The following is a 24606-nucleotide window of genomic DNA, read 5'->3' as shown; positions in this document are numbered from 1 at the left end:
GTTGGCTAAACCCCACAGCTGCAGGTCAAGAGTTTTAGAGACTATTTGTGGCTATTGTGGTGTCTGCACGGGTCAAGTGTCCCTTGTGCTCCCATTAATCTAAGAACAGGAGATACCAGGTTTGAAGTCTCTGCTTCTCAGCCAGTTTATCTCTGTTTTCAGTTACTTACTTGCTCCTTTTTTACTTGCCAGATGCTGAATGTGTCTGGCACAGGGTATTTCAGTATCTCCTGGAATGATGGCCCACGCAGAATGATTCCCACAAATGCTACAGCTCACCAGGTAGGTGTCATTAAACACAGCCCCAAAGTCTTCTACTGGGGTGTAATTGGTGGTACTTGACAGCAGTCAAGAATTTGGGCCAGAACCTGAGATAAATTTTACATGATGTTAGGGAGTTTTCTGTGACTGGGGGTGTACCACAGCATCTGCTCTTGGTCTGTAATGTCTGCAATGAATAAGTGGTACCTTCTGAACCAGACCCTTCGACCTGGGCTGATTCCAACGGGATGAGGTTCAACAAGGCCAAGTGCTGGGTCCTACGCTTTGGCCACAACAACCCCATGGAGAGCTCCAGGCTGGGCACAGAGTGGCAGAAAGGGACCTGGGAGTTTGGATTGCCAGGAAGCTGAACATGAGCCAGCAGTGTGCCCAGGTGGCCGAGAAGGCCAATGGCATCCTGGGCTGTGTCAGGAACAGCGTGGCCAGCAGGTCCAAGGAAGGGATTCTGCCCCTGTGGTCAGCTTTGGTGAGGCCATAACTTGAGTCCTGTGTCCAGTTCTGGGCCCCTCAGTTTAGGAAGGAGATTGAGGTGCTGGAGCAGGTCCAAAGGAGGGCAACTAGGCTGGTGAAGGGACTCAAACACAGACCCTATTAGGAGAGGCTGAGGGAGCTGGGGGTGTTGAGGCTGGAGAAGAGGAGGCTCAGGGGAGACCTCATCACTCTCTACAACTCCCTGAAAGGAGGTTGGAGCTGGGGGGGTTGGGCTCTTTTGCCAGACGACTTTCAACAAGACAAGAGGGCATGGTCTTAAGTTGTGCCAGGGGAAGTTTAGGTTGGAGATTAGAAAGAATTTCTTTACCCAGAGGGTGATCAATGGACTCAATAATCTCTGAGGTCCCTTCCAACCCAGCCAATTCTATGATTCACCTCTAAGACAAAATGTGTAGCATGTGGCTCTTGCTTCAGACAGGAGCTCTGATTTGGCTTCTTCAGAATTCCTATAGCCTCTTGATGTGGTGGTAGTTGGTCACTGTTAAGACAACCCTGGGTGATGAGAGTCAGTAGATATCTACTCAGCACTGCTGGTGGAGCCTGGAGGGGCACAGAGATGTCCAGGCTGTGATATAACTCATGTAAGAAATCTGTACCTTTCTGAGGAGGCTTCTGGGCACCTAAAGGATGTCTCATACCCCTGGTATCATACATTGGAAGCTTACACTCTGTGTTGAGCTGAATTTTATTCTAACCCATTTGGCTTCCTGCTCCTTCAGAGCTGCCTTGCCACCAGGCCCTAGCTGGTGAAAAATGTAGTGATGAGGTGTGTGCCAAGGCTCTCTGCTGAAGTGATTCAGACACTGTTGTACTGTGACTGCTTTCCACTTTTTTATTTTTTTTAAAGGTGCAAACAGTGATAGAAGAACTTCTTTCAGTAGGATGTGAAACTGAGACAACTTCTGCTAAAATCCTTGTTCGTGATGGCTTTGAGAAAGAAGGTAGGGGTCTTCTCTGGCAAATAGCAGTATTTACTGTGAGAGTTAAAATAAATTAATTTTAAACTTTTAATGACAGTAAATTTAAAAATTTAATATGTTTAAGTGCATATGTTTATGTTGATTATATGAATGTATTCGAATGGGGGAGCTTTTGGAATGAATAATAAAACCAACATGATTAATAGAATAATGAGAGATTCTTTCTGTAACATGTTGTAGAAGTCAGTCATATTATAACACACTTATCAAACCAGGTGATATGTTCTGGTTTTTAGAAATATTAGGAGTAGAGACAAAAAATGCAAGCTCTGTGGCATGGGGATATTGTGGTTCAATATGTCTGCTGGAGAAGCAGTTTTGCTATAACCCACAACTCAGGCTGTGGAACTGCCTGATTCTGACTCTAAAAGTCTTTGTTTTGAGTGTGTTTTGATGACTTTTTTTTTTTTTTTTTTTTTCCCCATAAAATGCTGCTATTACCTTACTTTTGTGGGCTTTATTTCTCTTAGTGGAAGAAAAGTGAACTGTATGCAGTGAACAGAAAAAAGTGTTTTATGTGCTAGGAAGAGAAGAAATCCCAGCAGTTTTTCAGCAGCATTGTTGATAGACCGATGGAACAAACATCTCCCAGGGGAAGGTGGATTCACTGTTGCTTTATCCATCAATTCCCAGCTTTGCCTGATTTTTTTTTTTCTGGAAGGGAGGGTGGATTAGTTTAAACATATGGTTAAAAAAAGTGTTATTTGCCATGAAGCTCTGTGGTCAAAAAAGCAACCTCTATTGGTCCTTCCTCCTCTCTTTCAGCACCCTTAAGCTGGGGAACAATTGTTCTGCAGATGTCCATGATATATCTGAGCAGAATTACTTAAGAGTAGGACTAACAAATTCTGGATATCCATTTCCTGTATTTTCATGAATCTTGATTTTCATGTCTTCTCCATAATTTTCAAGCCTCTCATCCCCTGCTGTTTTTTTTCTTACCTCTATCAGATATGAAGGATGTCATCACCCCAGGACAGATTGTCAGTGGAACTGAGCCTTTCTGTGGGAGGTTCAGTCTTCACAGACCAAGCCACCTGGTGAAAACTTCCCCATCAACTCTCCCAAGTTATTCTCTTACTGAATACACACATGTAAGTGGTTGCTCTTGATGAGCAGGATGTGCTGGGGAGGGAATAATCAGGTGTAAAATCATCTGGTTGGCTTAGACTTGTCCAGATCCACAAAGGATCATGGTTTTGGACTATGCTTGTGGACAGAGTGCATTTTATTGAATTGGTGGCTGCTTTGGGATGCCTGAGTTGGAGATATGGTTTGATGCATCTGGCTGCTATCTGCTCCTGGGGATGTAGCTTTTGCTCAGGGAAAAAATGGGATGGTGTTGGGAAAAGATGGAAGATTATTATTATTATTATTGACAGGAAGCTGAACATGAGTCAGCAGTGTGCCCAGGTGGCCAAGAAGGCCAATGGCATCCTGGCCTGTATCAGGAACAGCGTCGCCAGCAGGTCCAGGGAAGGGATTCTGCCCCTATACTCAGCCCTGGTGAGGCCACAGCTTGAGTCCTGTGTCCCGTTCTGGGCCCCTCAGTTCAGGAAGGAGCTTGAGGTGCTGGAGCAGGTCCAAAGGAGGGCAACCAGGCTGGTGAAGGGACTCGAGCACAGATCCTATGAGGAGAGGCTGAGGGAGCTGGGGCTGCTCAGCCTAAAGAAGAGACAGCTCAAGGGAGACCTCATCGCTCTCTACAACTCCCTGAAAGGAGGTTGGAGCCAGGGGGGATTGGTCTCTTTTCCCAGATGACTCTCAGCAAGACAAGAGGGCACGGTCTTAAGTTGTGCCAGGGGAGGTTTAGGTTGGATATTAGAAAGAATTTCTTTATGGAGAGAGTGATCAAACATTGGAATGGGCTGCCCAGGGAAGTAGTGGATTCTCTGTGTCTGGAGATATTTCAAAAGAGCCTGGATGTGGCACTCAGTGCCATGGGCTGGGAACTGCAGTGATAGTGGTTCAAGGGTTGGACTTGATGACCTCTGAGGTCCCTTCCAACCCAGTCAATTCTATGATTCTATGATTCTATGCAGGGGTGACCACTTAGACAAAAGAAAAAAGCCCTGTTCTCTGGGGATGCACTTTTTCCCACTTTTCTGCCCATCTCTACATCTGCTTTTAATAGGATTAAGTTTTGATTTCAGCTCTGTATTGCCACCCTGTATTGCCACCTGGGAAGAAGCAAATATTTGGGGGTTGAAAGGAAGAAGGCAGGAGGGAAAGACTCATCCCCAAAGCTTCCCGCAGTCCTTCCAGGCTCCTTCCTGTTCCCCTTCTCAAAACTCTTCCAGTTCTATTTCTCCACCTAACACCATCCCAAACCTTGTACCCTGCAAACCAAACCAGCTCCTCCAGTCTCCTTTCCTCCCTCCCAGGTACTTGAAATCCCCATAGGTACTACCCAGCTATTTTTTACCCCAAAATGTTACTGAAGCCTGGGGTTAGTTTCAGGCTATGTGGTGACAAAGATGTCTCCTGGATGCCATGCACTGTCTCCCTACGGTGCTACTCAAGGCAATTTGACCTTAAGTGGTGGGTTTCATGGCTGATGTTGAACAAAATGCTTCCCAGCTCATGTTAAACTGGAATAAAAATAGAATTTAAGGTTTTTCTGTAGATTTTACTTATAAATTACCCATGGTTTGATTTGTGAAAAATTTTTTTCCCTGTTTTTGCAGGTTTGTTTTGCACATAAAGGCCACCTGAGCAACAGCTTTCATATCTCTGTGTCCTACACCAATGTCTCTTCATGTTCAGTGAAGAGGAACCTCATCTGCCTGTGGGCTTTCAATGAAACTGACCCTAAAAGGTATCCAGACACTTCTAGTTACCAGAAATTACACTTTCCATAAGTCAGGAGGTGAACTAGCAAAACTGAGAGGTTTTTATTTGTGTAGGAAAGGAGTAGTCATCTGGGATAAGCTGACACATGTTCTGTCCCTGCACAGATATTCCTGGAATGTATTTTAATTTTTTTTTATTTTTTTTTTTTTAGGATTTACAGAGTAAATTGGCATGTTTATTCTTAAATGTGCTCTCACCTTAGTAATGCACAGATGGAGGGTTTGTTCTGTTTCTGGTAAACACACCAGAAGGTATATGAGGACATAAATTTCCCAGTTTCTTTGGTGACAGTGAGTGGTTTTGACGCATTGAGAGAGATGAATTGTTTTTTGCTTTTCCTCTGGAAACTCATGAGATCACTGGGGCACAAAATTTTGGAAATCATTGTTTGATTTTGGGATTTTTGTTTGTTTGTGGGAGCCTTGAGCAATCATCTGGCATTCCCAAGGAGCCCGAACTCTAGATTGACCCCTGTTGAGGTCACTGATGCTATTGGAGTGTTTTGGCCGAAAATAGAGCAGTGATAATCATTCCCACATCCAACACTTTTGATGCAGAGGAGGACATCTAAGCAGAGATCTTTAGCTTTGTTTTTCACCTTGGGGAACCCACCAGAAACTTGTAAAAGTGACCACAAACCAATAAGCAAGTGTCTTGTGTCTGAGTAAGTAACAATAATAAGAACAGCAGAACCTGATATTACCTGGAAGTTTCACAAAGCCCCTCAAAAGTTGGTTATTGCCTGTCAGGGTTTAACATTGGCCTGGCAATTAAACCGAGTGACAGATGCTCTGTATTAATTTCTCTCTCCTCCCTGATAAAGAAAGGAGAGGGAATAAGGGAGAGAGACTGATGGGTTGGAAACTAAACTACACAACTTTAATGGAACAGTAATGACAAATAGGAAAAATGACTAAACCTATAAAAATATACAAATATACAGGAAAATTGATACCCTGTCCCTTCCCCCCTTTTCCCCCAATAACTCTCACGTCACCACCGAGGCTGCAGGGCAGCCCTGGGAAAGTCCAGGCTGGAATCCTGGGGTCAGCAGCAGCTGGGAGCTGGAGGCAGGAACACACAGATTCAGGCTGGCATGGATCAGGAGCAGAGGCAGAGGAAGGGATGGAATCCTCCCAGGATGCTGAAGGAAACAGGGAATGGGTGAAGGAAGGAAAGCAGGAAAAGCAGGAAGGGCAGGCAGCCGGCAGCTGGAAGCTCTTGTGATCCCTCATATTTATACTGAGTATGAGGTGTATGGGATGGAATACTCTGTCTGGTCAATTCTGGCATCTATTTTGTCTGTTCCTCCCCAAAGGAGGGCTGCAGGTGGGATCTCTTTATTCCTTCTGGAGGGCAAAATGTTCCTCAGAGCTGAGCAGTTCCTTGGTTCTGCAGCCCATTCTCCAGCTGTAACTATAACCATGGAGTGGGATCAGTCCCAGCAGCAGACACTGCCTGAGAAACTTGCTGTTCATTTCAGCAAGTGCAGCTCCTGACAAGAGACTGAGCTGGAAGCAAAAGTACAAGGCCGAAAATCACCTTTATCCTGGCCCAAACCAGGACATTGTCACTACCTCATGACAAAAAAGACCTTGCACAACCTTGGTGTCTTCCAGCTGGACATTTACTTGCACTGACCTCTGGAAGGGCTGTGGGAATCTCTCCATGCTTCTCCAGGACCTCCCTGCCAACTCCCCAGTGTTTGTGCATCAAATTGAGTTGCTGAGCCCTGGGCTGCAAAAGAAAACATCTGGGTCATTTTACCTTGATGAAATCATCATTGCAGACAGAGCTGTGACTGGTAAGGGTATCTGTCTTTTAAATTTTTTGTTGATGGTTACCATCTCTCCAGGATACTCCATTAAAATCTGTAATGGTTAGAGGGGAAAGGTATTTCCCAGTGGACACCGAAATAATTCTGTTTCCTTGAATTTATATTATTTGTGTGGAAAAAATCAAGAAGGAATTGTCAAACTTCAATATTCTTGGTTTATTTGAAAATATGTTTCTACAAATGTAATTCTTGAATATTCTTGCCAGATTATTCTTGCCACGAATATTTTTGAACAATCAGACAAAACCAAAGCCCAAGCAGATGTTTCCACCTATAAAATGATATTAACTTAGGCCTAGTGACAGCTGCCCTCCTTATTCTAATGAATCTTGTGTTCATTTTCTTCCAGTTTTGCAGAGGCATCCCAAACCCCCTCGTCCAGGTGGGAGAACAGTTGAAGCCATATCTGTGGTGGGGTCTCCTTCCACTTACAACGTGTCCTGGATAGTGTCTGGCTGTGGAGCAAGTCTCCCCCTTCTCTCTCCAAGGTAAGGACAGTGAGTAGATCATCTCAACCCCTTGTAAAACCTTGAGTAGTTACTCCTGATGTGTCTGGAGATGGTTTCTGTCTAAGGCAGATCAGGAGCAGCAGTGAGGGATGTGACTGCAGCTTGGCAACCTCTGCGCTTTCATTGGGGTCTTCTCCTCTAGTCATTTCAGATGGGCCATCCTCAAACTGTTCAGACTACTGGGTCCTGCTCAGATGTCTGTATTTAATAGATGGACTGCTTTCCATCCACAAAGATTTAAGAAGCTGAAGTTGTTTAGCTTATAAAAAGTAGAGATGGATTGATCCAGAAGTGCTTGGCACTGGTGGGCCTCAGCATCACAGGGGGGAAGATGCAAGAGGAATCAGGGTGTGATTTCTGAAAAAATGCTTTAAAAATGAGTGGGCTGGTCAGTGTCAGGGGGTATCTCCAAACCAAACCTGTCCCTTTCTCTTAACTATGCACTTGATGTGATTTAGTATGGTTCTGCAGGGTTGGGACAGGAACCTCAGCCAAAATCTCATGTGCTGGATGTATGGTTCAGGAGTCCCTTGGATTTTGTAACCTCGAAATTTGCTCTATGGACCACACGGCTGAGCTTTGAATCTTCAGCTGTTAAAGAGACATTTAACCACATGGTGGCATCCTTGTACCACAGAGTTTCTTTTTTTCCTCTGAAAAAGGATAACTGGAGTGGCAAGGGACAATACATTCCAAGTTCTTAGAAACTGGGCTTTTAGTGAACTCGAATACAAAATATCACTGTAGTTCAGGGATTTTGGTAGACTCAAGGAGACTACAAGAAAACATAGGAAAACTTTTTTCCTTTATGTTGCAGCTGCTGTCCAGGCTGCATTGTGTTGGTTTTCTAAAACCACCAGTCCTGGGTTGGGGCTAGGTTGTACTTGGTGCTTCATGAACTGTTTCTTCTATTATAATTAAAAAAACAACAGTGCTTTTCCATTGTTTTCTGTTGTGTGCTTTGCCCACATGATGGAGGTATAAGCTGGGAATATCCAATTACCCCTGAGCCCTGAACATCCTCTTCTTGGGGCCAAGAACGTTGAAGGATATGTTCCAGAACAGGATTTGTGGGTGATGTGGGGTGTTAGGAGTTGGGGATCTTGACTGCTAAAGCTTCATGTCACCTTTCTCTGTCACCCAGAGGTGCTTTGCTTGGGGAAGGCTCTGAGGAGATGGGATACCTCTATGTCTCCACGGAGGATGTGAGAGTCAGCCTCACCATTCAGAGGCTCCAAAAATCATCCCCACCCATTGGAGGGACCTTCCGAATCCACTTGGCCAGTAAGGTGATACCAGGTAAGAGAAAATGCAAGTAGAGGTCCTGGATGTCTTTTGCAGGAAGCCAAGTGAAGAAGATGCAATATTGAACCTTTGAAATACTCAGGGTAGAGACTGGTAAGTTAAACCACCTGGGATAGCTGTTAGGTCTTTGTGTTTGATGCCTTTCAAGGCAGGAGTTAAGGGCTGTAGGCAGGACAGTATTTCTAGATGTGTGGGGTTGTTCCAAAATGGATACAACCACTATGAAATAATTGTTAAAGGGCTTTGAATCAGGTCCTGAATTGGCATTTTTACATCCTCAGGTTTCATGATACTGATGGTTCCCCAGCATGTGTGCTTCTGGTCTTCTTGTATGACAGGACGTCTGAGGTTAACAAATCAACAAATGAATTATCTTCTAGGATTACCAGAAATTATTTTTCAGATACCACAAAAGCTTTTGTGCATGGAATTGCCTGACTTGAATTAGTCATCTTCTAGATGTGCTGGATTTTGTGGTGTCTGGCTTAAAGAAGCTCAGAATGAAACTGAGCAGGTTAATAACATGAGCAAGGACTGAAGCAGTGGTGACTGACTTGTAATGTCAAATAATAAAAAAGGAAGATGCAGCATGAGCTTATTTGTAAAATAGCTCTTTTCTTCCTGTTGTCATTTAAGATTTTCCTAGAATGGCTGAAGGTTTTTGTCTTACTCGTGCCCTGCTTTGAACACAACATTTTTAAAATGTGCTCCATTCCTCTCGCCCTGTTTCCAGATCTTGTGTTTTCTCCTCTTTCTTAGAACCAGTGTAGAGAGATTTACTGTACCTGCAGCTTTGAATGGCTGCAGGTATTTATGTCAAAAGAAACAAAACATTTGCATTTATTTGGGCTTGAACTCTACCATGTCTTCTTGAGAGGCTGACATCCCCCCTGTGCCTCTCATCTGGGACATTCCTGACTATTTTATTTTGAAGGAACTTGACTTGCATACTGACATTTCATGTATCTACACAATGTAGGCTTCATGTAATGAAAAGATTTCTGATAGAGAGATGTTTCTAAGTTTTGTGGGCTACTAAACAGTGCAGATCTTCTGGTATTTGGGACCCAGTAATTTTTCCTCTGTTACTTTTTGGCACCTTCAGATGTCTGAACCACAGCAGCCTCACACTAAAAATGAAGTCTTTTTTTCCTAAGCAGCAGGTGGATGTGCTCTCCTAGGCGTGAGGATATCCACTTCTTTTCTGATGTCTTTTCACAGATGTTTCAGTGCACATCTCCTCCCAACATCTCCTAAAGCTTTTGCAAGACAACGTAGATGACTCCACAGCCCCATACTTCAACACCAGTGACTTCGTTGTGACCAGAGACTCAGACTCTTGCTATGAAAGAATCTGGACACTGACTTGGAAAACAAAAACTGGGGACTTGCCCAATGTTATCAATGTACAGTAATTTCTCTTACTAACACCTGCTTTGAACCCCATTCAATGTGAATTTTGATTAATTCTCCCAGCATTTGTTTTCATGCAGACACCAGTGGGATTTAAGCTAAGTGGTTTCCTGCTAGGAATAGCAGCTCAAGCAGATTCCAGATTAGATGATTAAAAAAAGCAATTGCTGTTACAGGAGGAGAAATTGCATCTTCAGTCTGTGCTTCAAAACGAGGAGGCTGGAATGTGATTTCTGCACTTCATTGCAGTTTTGCAGAATAAAAGGAATGCTATACCCAAGTGAAAGCTATTATAATTGCATTTACATTCCAGTAGAGTAACTGAAGCTCATTACAGATTTGTGGCATCATTCTTGGGACAAAAACGTTTTTTCTTGCAGACTATTCTGTATTGGGTTCAAAGAAGGTTCCCATAGGTCTCAGGTGAAGGTTCAGTTCACACTCTCCCATCCCAAGATTTATCACAAAGTTTTACTTTTAGTAGAAAAGTCTCTTTTGAATAAGGACTCAGACTGAGAGGCTTCCTTCCCCACAAAGAAATATTATTTCTTTGTTTATCCACCTTCCAAAAATGTAAAATTGTCTTCAACAAAGCAATGAATTCTGGTGTTCAAAACATTGGCTTGGATGGTGAAAAAACTTGACATGCATTTTCAGATTTAAAGGGAAGATGTTCAAAGCTCTTTCCATGCAAAATTCCAAGTGATACCTGACTTCTGAATCTCTTTGCCTCGTTTGTTTTCTTGCCTGCCAGATGAGGATGGAATTTAAATTTTATTTTTTCCCCTTAGGTCTCTGCTGAAAACCTCACTGGTCTGAAGCCAACTGTTTCTAGTCGTGTGGTTTATGATGGGGGGGTGTTTATTGGGCCAATATTTGGAGACATGCTTGCTACCTCCAATAACAAAACACAGGTGAGAAGTGCTGGAATAATGCTTCCTGCTGATTCACATGGGGCTTGTAGATCCAGGACTGTCAGAGGTATTCAGGTACTTTCTGCCTCTAAATCCTTTCAGAAATCTACTGTTCTTGGCTTTGCCATAAATCAGTCGGTTTCTTCCAAGTGGTTTGTGCAGCAGGATTTTCCTCCAAGGGCTATCGCAGGTGGGGAGAATGATCATCAGAGGTGACCATTCAACCAAATGGTGACATGGAGCTGTTTGAGTGAGTCCAGAGAAGGGCCATGGAGATGATCAGAGGGATGGAGCATGTCTGAGAAAGTTGGGGTTGTTCAGCCTGGAGAAGAGAAAGTTCCAGGGAGACCTTGGAGCACCTTCCAGTGCCTGAAGGGGCTCTAGGAAAGCTGGGGAGGGACTTTTGGCAAGGGCCTGGAGGGATGGGATGGGATGAGGAGGGATGGTTTAAAGCTGAAAGAAGTGAGATATGAATGAGATATGAGGAAGAAATTCTTTGCAATGAGGGTGGAAAGTCACTGGCCCAGGTTGCCAAGAGAAGCTGTGGCTGCCCCATCCCTGGCATCAGACTCTGCAGGTTTACCAGGTAGATGTGGATCTCAAAACCATCTCTGTTCCCTTCCCCACTTTAAGGTAAACTTCTCTCTCTCCAGGTGGTGGTGATGGTGAATGATATCCTGGCAAACTGTTCAGGGTCATGCTCTTTCCAGTTCAGCCAGGAATTGACACCCTTGGTCAGTGATGTGGAGTATGCATCAGGTAAGGGGGTTCTGTGTCTGAAGAAAATTGCAAAAATGCTATACAGTGAAAAAAGGTCTGCAAGCTGCTGATGATCTTGTGTGCATGTGTATTCTTTTGGAAATCTCTGAGTTTATGGAAACTATGCTTTTTAGTCGGATACTTCTGATGAGCTACAGCCTGAAAGTGCACAGCACAGGCACATGTTTACATCAGCAAGAACATGGCAGAGGCATAAAGGAGAGATAAGCAGCGACAAGCCTGGTATTTAAAGCAGAAGATGGCACTTGGTTTAAGTTATTTTTAGTAAAAACTTATGAAAATAATAGGTCAAGAGGGTTCTCCTCCTCTGCTCTGCCCTGGTGAGGCTGTATCTGGAATATTGTGTCCAGGTTTGGGCTTCTCAGTTCCAGACAAGAAACTGCTTGAGAGAGCTCAGTGCAGAGGCTCAAAGATGATCAAAGGAGTGGAACTGATGAGGAAAGGCTGAGGGAGCTGGGGTCTGCAGCTTGGAGGAGAAGAGGAGAATGAGAGGTGAGCTCATGAATATTTAAAGGTGAGTGTCAGGAGGATGGAGCCAGGATCTTCTCTGTGATGTCCAAGGATAGGAAAAGGGGCACCGGATGAAAGTTGGAACACAGCAGGCTTTGAGTAAACTTAAGGAAAAGCTTTTTCACTGTGAGGGTGAGGGAACCCTGGCCCAGGCTGCCCAGGGAGGTTGTGAAGTCTCCTTCTCTGGAGACATTCAAAATTCCCCCTGGATGTGTTCTGTGTGACCTGCCCTGGGGGATCCTGCTCCAGCAGAGGGGTTGGACTGGATGAGCTCTTGAGGTCCCTTCCAAACTCTGACATTCTGTGAAATAATAGTTGGACAGGGCCAGGAAAGAATATACCTTATGGGGGAAAATGGGATATCATCAATGTTGTACTTTTTAAGATGTTCTAGTGAAGGTGGCAAAAAACCATGTAGTAGGTGTAGCTTGAAAAGAAATCCTGAGCATTACTGCACCTAAATTCCTGAGTCAACTTGTTGATTCTGTTCTTTCAGATGATGGGCCCCAGGCCACTGTAGTTATCAGGGGATTTGGCTTCACTGAGGAGAAACCAGCCCTGCAGGTCGAGGTGGACAACACAACCTGCCACATCATGGCAGTGACTGGGACAGAAGTGGTGTGCCAGGTGGAGAGGCTGCCAGCTGGGATCCACCCGGTGACACTGCTGGTGAGACCTTATGGCTTCGCACTCAATGCCAGCACAGGAGAAGGCATCTCCCTAAGGGTTGAGCCAAAGCTGGTAGCTATCAAACCTCCTACAGCTTCAGAATTTGGTAGGTCTCAGTGCTAGAGGGTTTTTTTTAATGGGATGTCTGCTTTCTACTTCATGGTTTTTATGGTGTATTTCAGTTCTTCTGTACTTTGACTACCAAGATCTGACAAAAAAAATTAAATAATATGTCTGGACAGGTGCATACCCCAAAGTACAGGTCAAGTTTCTTAAAACAACAGACTTGACTTGGTTCTTTGTGGAGGCAATCAGTTTTCTGACTACTTTTGTTTGAAAGGTATGGCCCCAGAAGGCCATTAGGATCTCATGGGTCACCTTCCTGTATCTGTTTGACACATGGCTTTGGAGAATTTGAATTAATCTGACTTAGCTGTGAAGCTGCTAAACTTTGGTTCTTCCCAGTCCCATGGTTCTTCCCACTCAGTGCCATGGTCTAGCAACTGCAACAATGGTTCAAGGGTTGGACTCAATGATCTCTGAGGTCCCTTCCAACCCAGCCAATTCTATGATTCTATGATATGAGTTCCTGTTCCGAGTGATGAAATAGAAATCTTATTTGTGTTTAAATTAAAAGCTGAGAAACCTAGAGAAGCTCAAACTAAACAGAAACTCCTTCCATTTCCTTTACCTGTCCTTCCCTTGGAGGAAAATGAAATAAAGGGTGATACATTCCATCCCTGGAGACAAGAACTTGGAATATTTTTCACAGGACTCTGGGACCGAAGCACCATTATGACTCTTATCTGCCCTGTATGTAACACAGATGAGAGAACTTCACCTAGAATTTCCACCAAGGGGTTTATCCAGCTTCAGCTGAGCCAAACCAACGGCTGTAAAAAGCCTCCCTTCCTTTTTTTGGAGAAGGAAGAGTCTTCCCAACCCAATCAGAAATGTGGAGAACACTCCTGAGACATCTGAGTTGTGCAGTTAAGGACCAATGGTCTGAGCACATCACTTGTTTTCAAGTGCATTCTAGGAATACACCCAGAAACCACAGGACCCATAACACCTCTGACAGTAAAAGCCACCCAGCTTTTGTCTGGAAAACTAGAATTGAGGTGCTTTGAGTTCATGGCAAAAAACTTCCCTGAGAGCAGGAGAAAGATTTTTCTAAGCCTTTTCTTCCCCCCAACTTTTAAATTTTATTTTATTTTATTTTATTTTATTTTAATTTTTATTTTATTTTATATTTTATTTCATTTTATTTAATTTTAATTTTAATTTTATTTTATATTTTATTTTATATTTTATTTTATTTTTTATCTTTATTTTATTTTTAATTTTTATCTTATTTTTTATTTTATTTTATTTCTTATTTTTATTTTATTTTTTATTTTATTTTTATTTTATTATTTTATTTCATTTTATTATTTTATTTTATTTTAATATTATTATTCCTCCAGTGGAAGGGTCACTATAGCTCAAAGTTCCAAGTCACTGCTTTAATTCAGTAAAAAAAAAAACCCACTAAAACTAAAATTAAAAAAGCCAGCAATGGCAAGTTTTAGTGCTTGGGCCTTGCTTCTCATTTCCTTTGCTGACAATCCAGTTCTCCCAATTACAGTGATCTGTCATTCATTAAAAAGAAAGCAAGTATAATGTCATCTGACATTACATATGCCTCGAACATTTATAATTGGAAAGAATTACAGCTTCCATCTGTGTTTTTAATTTCTTCCATTTAAAATACCTCTCATCAATCTTGGTGGGAAGGGCACATATGCACTATTTCATTGCATATGGATAGAAGTGCAGATATCAAAACTTTACACATGGAATTTTGTACTCTAAATCTGAGGCTCCTCATCTGACAACCATCACATGAGACAAGTGGCTTCATAGAATCATAGAATCAGCTGGGTTGGAAGGGACCTCAGAGACCATCAAGTCCAACCCTTGATTCACTACTGCTGTAGTTCCCAGCCCATGGCACTGAGTGCCACATCCAGGCTCTTTTGAAATATCTCCAGACACGGAGAATCCACTACTTCCCTGGGCAGCCCATTCCAATGCCTGATCACCCTCTCCGGAAAGAAATTCTTCCTCATCTCCAACCTAAACCTCCCCTGGCACAACTTGAGACCCTGCCCTCTTGTCTTGCTGAGAGTTGCCTGGGAAAAGAGCCCAACCCCCCCCTGGCTCCAACCTCCTTTCAGGGAGTTGTAGAGAGTGATGAGGTCTCCCCTGAGCCTCCTCTTCTCCAGCCTCAACACCCCCAGCTCCCTCAGCCCTTCCTCACAGCAATTCTGCTGGATCCCTTCACAGCCTCCTTGCTCTTCTCTGGACCTGCTCCAGCACCTCAATCTCCTTCCTGAGCTGAGGGGCCCAGAACTGGACACAGAACTCAAGCTGTGGCCTCCCCAGGGCTGAGCACAGGGGCAGAATCCCTTCCCTGGACCTGCTGGCCACGCTGTTCCTGACACAGCCCAGGATGCCATTGGCCTTCTTGGCCACCTGGGCACACTGCTGGCTCATGTTAAGTCTTCTGTTCTTACTGCTTTTGTGCTCTGCAAACTTAATGTTAAAGGATAGGAAGCCAGAAAGCATCCTGTTCTTTGCTGGTTTATTGGGTCCCTCTTGTCAAAGTATCACTGGTCCCAGTGGTGCCGTACTGGGAGCTCCCAGTGACCTAACTCTGAGTGTGGGATGGCTTTCTAAAGACACTACAAAGCTCCAGCAGCTGGAAAGAGCTTGCTATTAACATACTTTATTGCTGTATGCCTGGTTTTGCTGACAGCCAGACAAAATCTAGAGGATTAAACTTCTAAACTTCTCTGTTGCTTTAAAGAATTAGCAGAAAACCGTGCTTTGAGAACAAGGGACTCTGCCATCAACATGTAACAACTTTATCATAGAAGTTTACTTACATCACACATGAAAAGCATCATAAAAGCTCAGCTGGTTTGGGATACAGCCACACAGAAATACACCCAGAAACTGTGCTGTAATGTTGCTGTCTGAGTGTTTTGTGTGTTTAGCCACTGAACCTCTACAGCACTGATAATCAGAGCAAATAGCTCTAAAAAAAAAAGCTCTAAACATTTAGAGCAAATAGCTCTAAAAAAATGTCAAGCAAAACATTTAATTTCTTTTTTTTTTTTTTTTTTTTTACATTTATCTCTGAACTACATTAGAAAAAGAAAGTAAATTCATGTTTGAACTGTTATTAGCCTTCACTCCTGGTTGTTTCTTTTTTTCCTGTTTCTCTCTGGATTGCACTGGTATCTTTTAAGCACTAGGGAAAAAAACTAATCAACTCAAACTCAACTATTCAACTAAAACTCAACTATTGCCACTGGAATTGGGTGCTGCAGAAAGATCAGGGCCAAGTCTGATCTGTGATGGGTGTAATCCTGCATCTGACTGAGGAGGCTCAGCTCTGGCTGCCACAAAACAAAGATGAGGATGCTCAGTGCTTCTCACAACCTCCATGACTTTTCTCCTAAATCTGCTAAATCCCAAGCCCTGCTAAGTCCCCTCTCTAACCTAAGTTTCCTGCTACAAGCTTTTTTTTTTTTATTTTTGACAGTGGGGTTCTTGGCAGCCATTTGAACTTCGAAAGCACCTGCTGTGTTAAGCTCATTTTCCATTCTTAGTGCTTCTTCCTTCCTTTCTTGCTTCATCCTTGGGCTGGGTTTCTTTGTAAAGGTGATATTGCAGACTTGGCTGGCTTAAATAAGTAAGAAGTCATTAAAGAAAAAAACAAAACCCAACAAGAACAAATCCTGTATCATATACCAGCACTCAAACAATAGGCTAGAAGAATCTCTGGTGAAAGAGAGGAAGGCAGGAACAGAAAGGTGGAAGCAAATCATCATCAGATCAGCTGAGAGAAAATACTGCCTTTGAATTAAAAACATAATCATAATACATCTTGAATGTAATGGAAGAATTGGCTTTTGTAGGAGGACTGAACGTTGCTCTCAGGGGGACCAATCTGGAAGGGGTAAACCTGGTGCTGTTTGGATCTCAGCCTTGCCCAGTTTTGGAGGATAACAGAAATTCAACAAGAATTGAATGTAAAGTACCTCCTCAGGTAAAAAATCACATTTTTTGGGGGGGGAACAGTCAGTAGCTTACAGCTTTTTCTGTTTTTCTGGCCTGGGAAAACACAAGGGGAAGAGCAAACAGTAACCTAAGTTTTGCTTATGGGACAACTTACCAGGGACTCCACCTACAGTTCAGACCAGCTTAATTAATGATAGGTGATTTATGAAAACCAGTGAACAGAAAAAAAAATGATCTAGCTTACAATGTGATTTGCTAAGTCTCACATGAATAAAACTGGGGCTTTGAACTCCACCATAACTTCCTCTCAACACTTTAAGTTGTACCCAAGATGATGCTAACAGTTTCAATGTAGGGATAACTGTGACTATGATTTACCATGGTTTAATTTCCTAGTGTGAATATAGCAAATGAAAATCTGCATAGTCTGGGGTCATTTGAAGGTTTCTGCTCTCCAAGGATGTCCTTTTAAAGTTAACCTAACTGTGCAGGTTAAAGTAGAGTCTGCTGTATATACAGATACAATCATAGAATCATAGAATCCTTGGGGTTGGAAGGGACCTCGAAAGATCATCTAGTCCAACCCCCCCTGCCAGAGCAGGGCCACCTAGAGTACCTCGCATAGGAACGTGTCCAGGCGGGTTTTGAATGTCTCCAGTGAAGGAGACTCCACGACCCCCCTGGGCAGCCTGTTCCAGGGCTCTGTCACCCTTACAGGAAAAAAATTTTTCCAAATATTCAACTTGAACCTCCTATGCTCCAATTTACACCCATTACCCCTTGTCCTATCACTGGTCACCACTGAGAAGAGCCTAACTCCATCTCCTTGACACTCACCCCTTACATATTTGAAAACATTGATGAGGTCACCCCTCAGTCTCCTTTTCTCCAAACTAAAGAGACCCAGCTTCCTCAGCCTTTCCTCATAAGGGAGATGTTCCACTCCCTTAATCATCTTAGTAGCTCTGCGCTGGACTCTTTCAAGCACTTCCCTGTCCTTCTTGAACTGAGGGGCCCAGAACTGGACACAATACTCCAGGTGCCATGTTCCTGATTTAGTAATTATACAGTGATATAAAGAATAATATTTTTTTTATTGGTGCATTCCTATAGCTGACATTTTCTTTGTTGCTTTTTCTAGGGGGCAGAAGATGCTGCTGTCCATGTGACACTGATTTCTGGATACCTGTCAACAACAGTAACCAACCTGTTCCACTATGATCCTTCCTTGAACCCTTCTGTAGTGTCACTGAGCAGAAACAGAAGTGGCATAGCAGGTGAAAGATGTGTATTTGGCATTGTCTGGACAAGTGTTGTCATTGCACAGTGGAAATTTAGGTCTCTGGAGACTGATGATCCAAAGATTTTTTATTTTTTTATATTTTTGTTTCCTTTGAACTTGTATTCCTCATGCTTCCTGCTAATCCTGGTGGTTTTGCTCTAGCATACGTGGGATAATGTGTTGCTTGTGCTAGGCCAGTATGGATGATGTCCACAGGATGTCAGGTGTGGTACAGTGCTCTTTTTGTGTCACATTTCTCTAACTCTGCTCTGACATTATTGCATCCATTCATTCCTGGTAACAGGTTCAGCCATGATAAGAGTTTTACTCCATTTCTGTGGGGCAACCAGACAACAGATTTCTAATATCCCATTTCTTCAAGGATTCCATAGTCTGATTGTTCCCCCCCTTTCTTTTTGCATCCTCTCCAGGGCACACCTTAATAAAGCTCCTCCCAGCTCAGAAATCTGGCTGGATTTACTGGGGATCCAAGGATTTAGGTGGCTGCAAGTGGTGAAATGCATTCCTTGCTGCATATCCAACATTTCTATTCCCTTCCCCAAATGCCCTTGCCTTTTTTCTATTACTCCAGAATGCAAAAACCATCCTTGATCTTCTGAACATTATTCAGATCCCATAGCACCAAAGGGAGATTTCTCTAGCTCCAGGCAGCCCAGGTGCAAATAATTCCTTAATTTCATAGTGTCTTGTGAATGATTGTGTGGCCAAGTCCAGCCTCCTATTCTGAACCTCCACAACTTCATTTTTAATATAATTTTCCTCCTATATAATAAAAAGAATAAATACATTACACCAATGCCTCCCAGGCATCTAGGATTAAGCTGACTGTTGACCAAGAGTCCAGTGAGTTCACACTATTAATATATTCAACTTCTCAGGCTTTCAAACTTGGTCTCTTCACTCAGGTAGAATTGAAAGTGGTTTCATGTAGTTCTTACTGCAAAATCTGCTTAGAGAAGTTGGTAGGTGAGGGGAACTTTATTCAGGCTCTCCTGCTTCATGGAAGGCAGAGACATCTCCCAAGCTGGGGCTGCAGAGATGGGTGGTAATGGTGACCATGCCTGCTGCAGAAGTGATGCTAAAACCAGGTGAGCCTGGTCTCTTCTTGGGAGCCAAAATTCCTACTCAGATCTGAATCTCTAGAATAGAGCTGATGATCTATTCATCAACCTAGAAAGGTTAATTTTGATTAAGGCCAAAGGAGAGAGTAAAGGAGGTGGTGATATCCCTACACATGGCAGGGGGGGCTGGAGCTGGATGATCTTTTAGATCTCTTCCCACCCAAGTTATTCTGTGATTCCATGTCTGCCTGTTTCCCTACGTGTCTGGGATAATAGTGCCAGGTGTTCAGTGAAGAAGAGGAATGGGCAAAAACAAAGCTGCTCTGGGACAGGATCTTCATCAGATGTTCTGGAGCAATTCTCTTGACAAGAGAAACATTTTGGGCTGGCCAGATGTTCAGTGCTGTTTCTGATGGCAGTGAAAGAGCCCCCAGGGGAGGCTTCTACAAGTACCTTCTGAATAGCTCTCCTGGCTCCAATATGTCCATCCTCACCTCAGGCCATCAGTGAACAATGGATGTGCTCCTCTGAACATTAACATGTTGAAGAAGGGGAAACACCTGGTGAAAAGGAGAAGGGGAGGAGAAGAGAGAAAGAAACAGTGGAGAGAGAGAACACCAGAAGAAAGAACAACACCAGAGGAGAGCAATACTGGAGCAGAGAGACCAAGGTCAGTGTGGGAGGAGAGGGAGAAGATGCCTGAACAGAGTTTTCTCTACATCCCATGGTGAGATGGCAGCTGTCCCTGCAACCCCTGGAGGAGCACAGCTGGAGTAGCTGTGGACCTGCATCCTAGTGAGGATCACAGAGATGCTGTGGACCTGGAGCCTGGTGAGGTTCATGGAGCAGATGCTTGGACCTGGAGCCTGGTGAGGATCACAGAGATGTTGTGTCCCTGCAGCCTGGTGAGGATGATGGAGCAGATGCTGTGTCCCTGCAGCCATGGAGGGGACTGTCCCCGAAGCAGTCCGTGTCCCTGTGGGCAGTTTGCTCCTGAGGAGCTGTGCCTCACCTTGGGGGGGTTCCTGAAGGACTTTTTCCCACGGGAAGGGCTCCATGGTGGGGTAGGGGCAGAGTGGGCAGAGAAATCTTTCTCCCTGAGGAGGAAGGAGAGGCAGAAAACAACCCGTGAGGTCGGGGTTGTAAACCCCACTGCCTGTTCCCCTTTGCTGCTGGGGGGAGTAGATGGAGATCCCAAGAACAAAGTGATTTGTTCCCAGGAAGAAAGGAGGAATGGGGAAAAAGTATTGAAGTTCTGGTTTGTGTTTCCTCTTTGCCCTGTTCTGATTTGATTAATGAGAACTTAAAATGATTTTTTTCCCCAAGTTGAGTCTGTTTTGCCCATGACCATAACTGGTGAGTGGAACCCTCCTAGCCCTTATCTTGACCCACAAGGTTTTAGGTGGGTTTCCTCCTTTCCATGCCAAAATGGGGCAGGGGACTGAGGGGCTGCCTGGTCCACGACACCAACTCAAGGGGATGGCAAAGAGATTGTAGCAATTTTGCTTGATGAGCTTAGGAAAAAGGTCTAAACAAATCTCTGCTTTTTGTTTGGGTGTTGTGCAGAGTCAGGGAAGAGGAATACTCTGTTCCTTGGTGGGATCCACCACAACTCCTTAGGATGTCCTTAATGAAAAGAATGGTGCTATAAAGGCTCTTTTCATTGGCTACAGATATAACTATCTCCATGAAAATACCTTTATTTGGACTGAATCATGCCACTCTGCTTTTAAAAGCTATTTTAGGAGGAATTTATGAAATTCTTATGAAAACTTAATGGAATTCTATCCTCCACTTTCCTTATCCTTTTCTATTACTAGAGTGTGCACAAATGAAGAAAATCATCCTCTGTCATCTCAACATCGTTTGGTTCTCAGCAGGGCCTGAATGGGAGACAGAGCTATGTTTCCTGAAAATAGGGTGCTTTGGATCCTATATAGGCATCTGATTTCAGGGAGATCATTTAGTTATGGGAGGCTTCTGTACCAGAAGACTGAGAGTGGCTCTAGATGGTCATATTGTCCAGTTCTGTAGTCCTGAACACAAGAAGGACATGAAGTTGTTGGAGGGATGATTCAGAAGAGAACCATGAAGATGACCAGAGGGATGGAGCTCTGCTATGGAGGCAGACTGAGAGTTGTTCAGCCTCAAGTTTCTTCTTTTCAGAAGAAAAAGCTCAAGGGAGACCTCAGAGCACCTTCCAGCCCTTAGGGGCTACAGGAAGTAGTCCCCAAGTCCCTTGTCTCCAAGTCCCATGGGGAGGGACTTTTGAGGACAGCGAATGACTGGATGAGATGGAATGGTTTAAAAACTGGGAGAGTGGACATGAACTTCTTTACGGTGGGGGTGGTGAGACCCTGGCCCAGGTTGGCCAAAGGTGTGACTACCCCCTCCCTGGAAGTGTTGGGAGGCCAGGTTGGATGGGACTTGGAGCAACCTGGACTGGTGGGAATTGTGCCTGCCCATGGTAGGGAGTTGAAACCAGGTGATCTTTATGGTCCCTTCCAACCCAACCTTTTCTCTGATAGCCAAGTTCACAATGCTAATCTCCTAAAATAAACCTGATGGATGTTGCAGGGAGGCCAAGAACTTGAGTAGAGTAGGGAACCACTGTGGTCTTCATTTCTTTTGTGCTGAGCTGATGGGCATGACTGGAACTGTTCTGGCATGATGGGACTTCCTTGCTCTTCCTTGTGCAATGGTTACATCTACTAAAATAATTCTTGCCAGAAACTCATATTTTTTCATCCATTCTCCTCTCTGCAGGTGGTCAGGAGCTTTGGATTGGGATATCCCAGTTTGCCAGCTACCAAGGATCAGACATCAAGGTCCAAATTGGGGACTCATGGGCACAGATCCAAGCACAGACCAACTCTGGTGTTAATGTGACCCTTCCAGCCTTGGCTGCAGGATGGTACAATGTTTCTGTCACCATCAATGGCATTGCTGTCACTTCAAGGAGGTGTGTGAATGCAGGAACTTTCCTGAGGATATGAATTCCATTCTCCATCTTGCTTTGTATTTTAGGGTTAATCTGAAAACGAAAGTGTGAGTTTTCATAAATTCTGTACTTGATGGGGAAATCTGCAGTGTGGTGTAAAATTATGAATAATTATCAAGGCATTTATTGATCTGTGGAACCTAAGTCAGCAAACTGTTAATGCCAGTCAATTCACTCCCCTTGGATCAGTAGGAGGCAGGAGAGAAATATTTTTAGGAAAAAACAGTGGATTTGATGAAAAATGCATATTCAGGCAATCAAAGGTATTCAGATTCAGGTCAAATGCAGATAAATCCTGCTGTAGGAAAACAGGAGAAGAAGAGAAACACTTTTCATGAGAAAAACAAAAGCTAGTTTGAAAAGTAAAAAAAAAATGCAAAAAAAAATTGCTTTGTTTGGAGAATTTTCAAATGATGCTGTTTCTATCTTTTAAGGTGACACTTCAAGTTCATGCCTAAAAAACTGTAGCATAAATGAATTAAAACATAGGGGAAAACTGACCTGAAAGTGAGAATGCAACAAAACATTCACAGGCAGTGCAGTTTTGCTCCTGAGCCACTCACTGTGCTAGGAATGATCCTGATCCAGTGATGCTGGGGAGAAGGAAGCTGATTTTAACACCCTAAGCTACCTTGTGGTACTTTAATGAAGCTCAGAAAGTGAAAGGCTGATGTGGGTGGGATGACATGGAGGGGTTCATCCCATCTGATGCTTGTTAGCAGCTCCATCACTTTGTCTCCAGGGACAGAGTGGAGGGAGCTGGGTTATCTCAGGAGGAAACTCTGATCTCTGGTGGGCTGGATAAGATCTACTTCTCAAATATATCTTTTTAGGGCAGGGGGTTTTTCTGAGAGGAGGGTGAAAAGAAGGAAAAATAGAGGTAGGTGGGAGAGAAGCAGAGCTACATCTGTGGGGATCTCCATGGGCTTCTGGAGGTTTGGTTTGGGTTTTCTTTTCGTGTAGTCACCTCTGCTGTCTGGTGGGAGGATGCAAGGAGGGGAAGCAGTTGGGATGTCTCAGAGGATGCTGAGAGGAGACCTTGTTACTCTCTACAGCTCCCTGAAAAGAGGTTGTAGGGAGGTGGGTGCTGAGCTCTTCTCTCAAGTGAACAATGACAGGACCAGAGGAAATGGCCTGAAGTTGCACCAGGAGGGGTTTAGACCAGATGTGAGGAAGGATTTCTTTACTGAGAGAGCAGTCAGGCATTGGAATGGGCTGCCCAGGGAGGTGGTGGAGTCCTCATCCCTGGAGGTATTAAAAAACTGTAGATGAGGCACTTCAGGGCATGCTCTAGTGGGTCATACAGATATTAATACATATATTTTATTGGAGGAGGGGATGTTGACAGATCAGAGTGGTGATCTTAGAGGTCTTTTCCAACTCTGACAGTTCTGTGATTCTGTCTGTGGGCATAGCTGCAGTGGGATCCATTTGGCAAAAAACCCTCCTCATTCTTTTGATGGGGAATTCAGTTACACCTCATTTGGCCCAGAATTTGCCACTTTTTAAGTGCTCACAAGAGACATGTCTTTAATCACATGGAAAAAATTAAGGTGTGGGGTAGAGTTCTCACTGTGTCATTAAACAAAGGGGAGATGCCAGGCTGGTGTTTGGCCTTCCAGCCTAGAAGGAGTTTGAATAGCACTGCAGCAGGAGAGAAGAATGTAAAAAAAAGAATAAACCATAAACCAAATCCCTTTCTCTGTTGCTTGTGTTTTGCAGGGTTGAGCCATTAATCCAGTACATCTCAGAGATCCTCAACATAGAGCCCTGTTGTGGCTCCTTTCTGGGTAAACAGCACTGATACATCTGCAGCCACTTATAGGGGTTAAAGGGATCAAGGGCAGAGTTTTCCTGCAGGACTGGAAAGGGCATCCCATTTCCCATCAGTTTAAGTGGGGGTGTTTTAAATCTCAGACCCTTTATTGTGCAGGCATCGTCTGAAAAGCAGGCTGGAAATGTGGGGTTGTAATGAGCATCCCTCAATCTAGTTGGCTGGCTCAGGGCTCCCCTGTGCTTTGAATTTGGTTTCCCCAAGTGTTAGCTCATGTATCCTTGCATGTTCCCATTGGGAAAAGAAAGCACACCCACACCTGACTCATCTGTGCTGTTTCTTTCAGTCATGACACCTCCATCTTTCAAGGCTTTCCATGTGAAAGTTAGGCAGAAAGCAGGGTACAATTGTGGTTTGAAGCAAACAATAATTTCAAGTGATCCCAAAAGGGATGTTAATTTTTGTTAAGTTGAAAAGACAAAAAAAAACCCAAAAAACAACCAACCAAAAAAACCACCAACCCTTTTTCAATGTTAATTTTAATCAAAAGTGAAATATTTATTAATCCAGTTCCAAGCTTTTAAACACTGGAAATAATTTAAGTGTGTTTCAGAGAAAAACATCAGTGAATTGAAAAGAAAAGTTTTACTTTAAATCTTAAAAAGCAGATTGGAGGTGGTTGATTTATTTTGTCGTTTGGCTGGGGATGGGGGAAGAGATGGATTCCCCATAGTGACTTTTACATAAGCCCTTAGAAATGCTTTAATAGAAGAGAGAGAAATTCCTGTCATGCAACCCCAGGTCCTTCACAGATTGCTCTCCCAGGCTCACAAAACATGTAAAGATATAAAA

The 24606-nt window shown here is 43.7% G+C and overlaps 1 protein-coding gene across 1 annotated transcript in view; it reads left to right on the top strand.

Annotated features, from left to right (window-relative positions):
* PKHD1 (PKHD1 ciliary IPT domain containing fibrocystin/polyductin) overlaps positions 1-24606 on the top strand; it is a 272533-nt gene that overhangs the window by 24811 nt on the left and 223116 nt on the right. Inside the window, exons 17-31 of the mRNA XM_030448416.1 lie at positions 193-282; positions 1622-1715; positions 2706-2848; positions 4442-4572; positions 6227-6411; positions 6794-6932; positions 8098-8252; positions 9480-9664; positions 10463-10585; positions 11239-11344; positions 12372-12650; positions 16513-16643; positions 17757-17892; positions 21746-21941; positions 23703-23770. Of these exons, the coding sequence (XP_030304276.1) occupies positions 193-282; positions 1622-1715; positions 2706-2848; positions 4442-4572; positions 6227-6411; positions 6794-6932; positions 8098-8252; positions 9480-9664; positions 10463-10585; positions 11239-11344; positions 12372-12650; positions 16513-16643; positions 17757-17892; positions 21746-21941; positions 23703-23770 (2161 nt within the window). The remainder of the gene's footprint in view (positions 1-192; positions 283-1621; positions 1716-2705; positions 2849-4441; positions 4573-6226; positions 6412-6793; positions 6933-8097; positions 8253-9479; positions 9665-10462; positions 10586-11238; positions 11345-12371; positions 12651-16512; positions 16644-17756; positions 17893-21745; positions 21942-23702; positions 23771-24606) is intronic.

The sequence above is a fragment of the Calypte anna genome, chromosome 3, assembly GCF_003957555.1.
Source record: "Calypte anna isolate BGI_N300 chromosome 3, bCalAnn1_v1.p, whole genome shotgun sequence".
Taxonomy (NCBI): Eukaryota; Metazoa; Chordata; class Aves; order Apodiformes; family Trochilidae; genus Calypte; species Calypte anna.
Note: the sequence above shows the minus strand (reverse complement) of the source record. Positions and strands in the feature narration are given on the sequence as shown.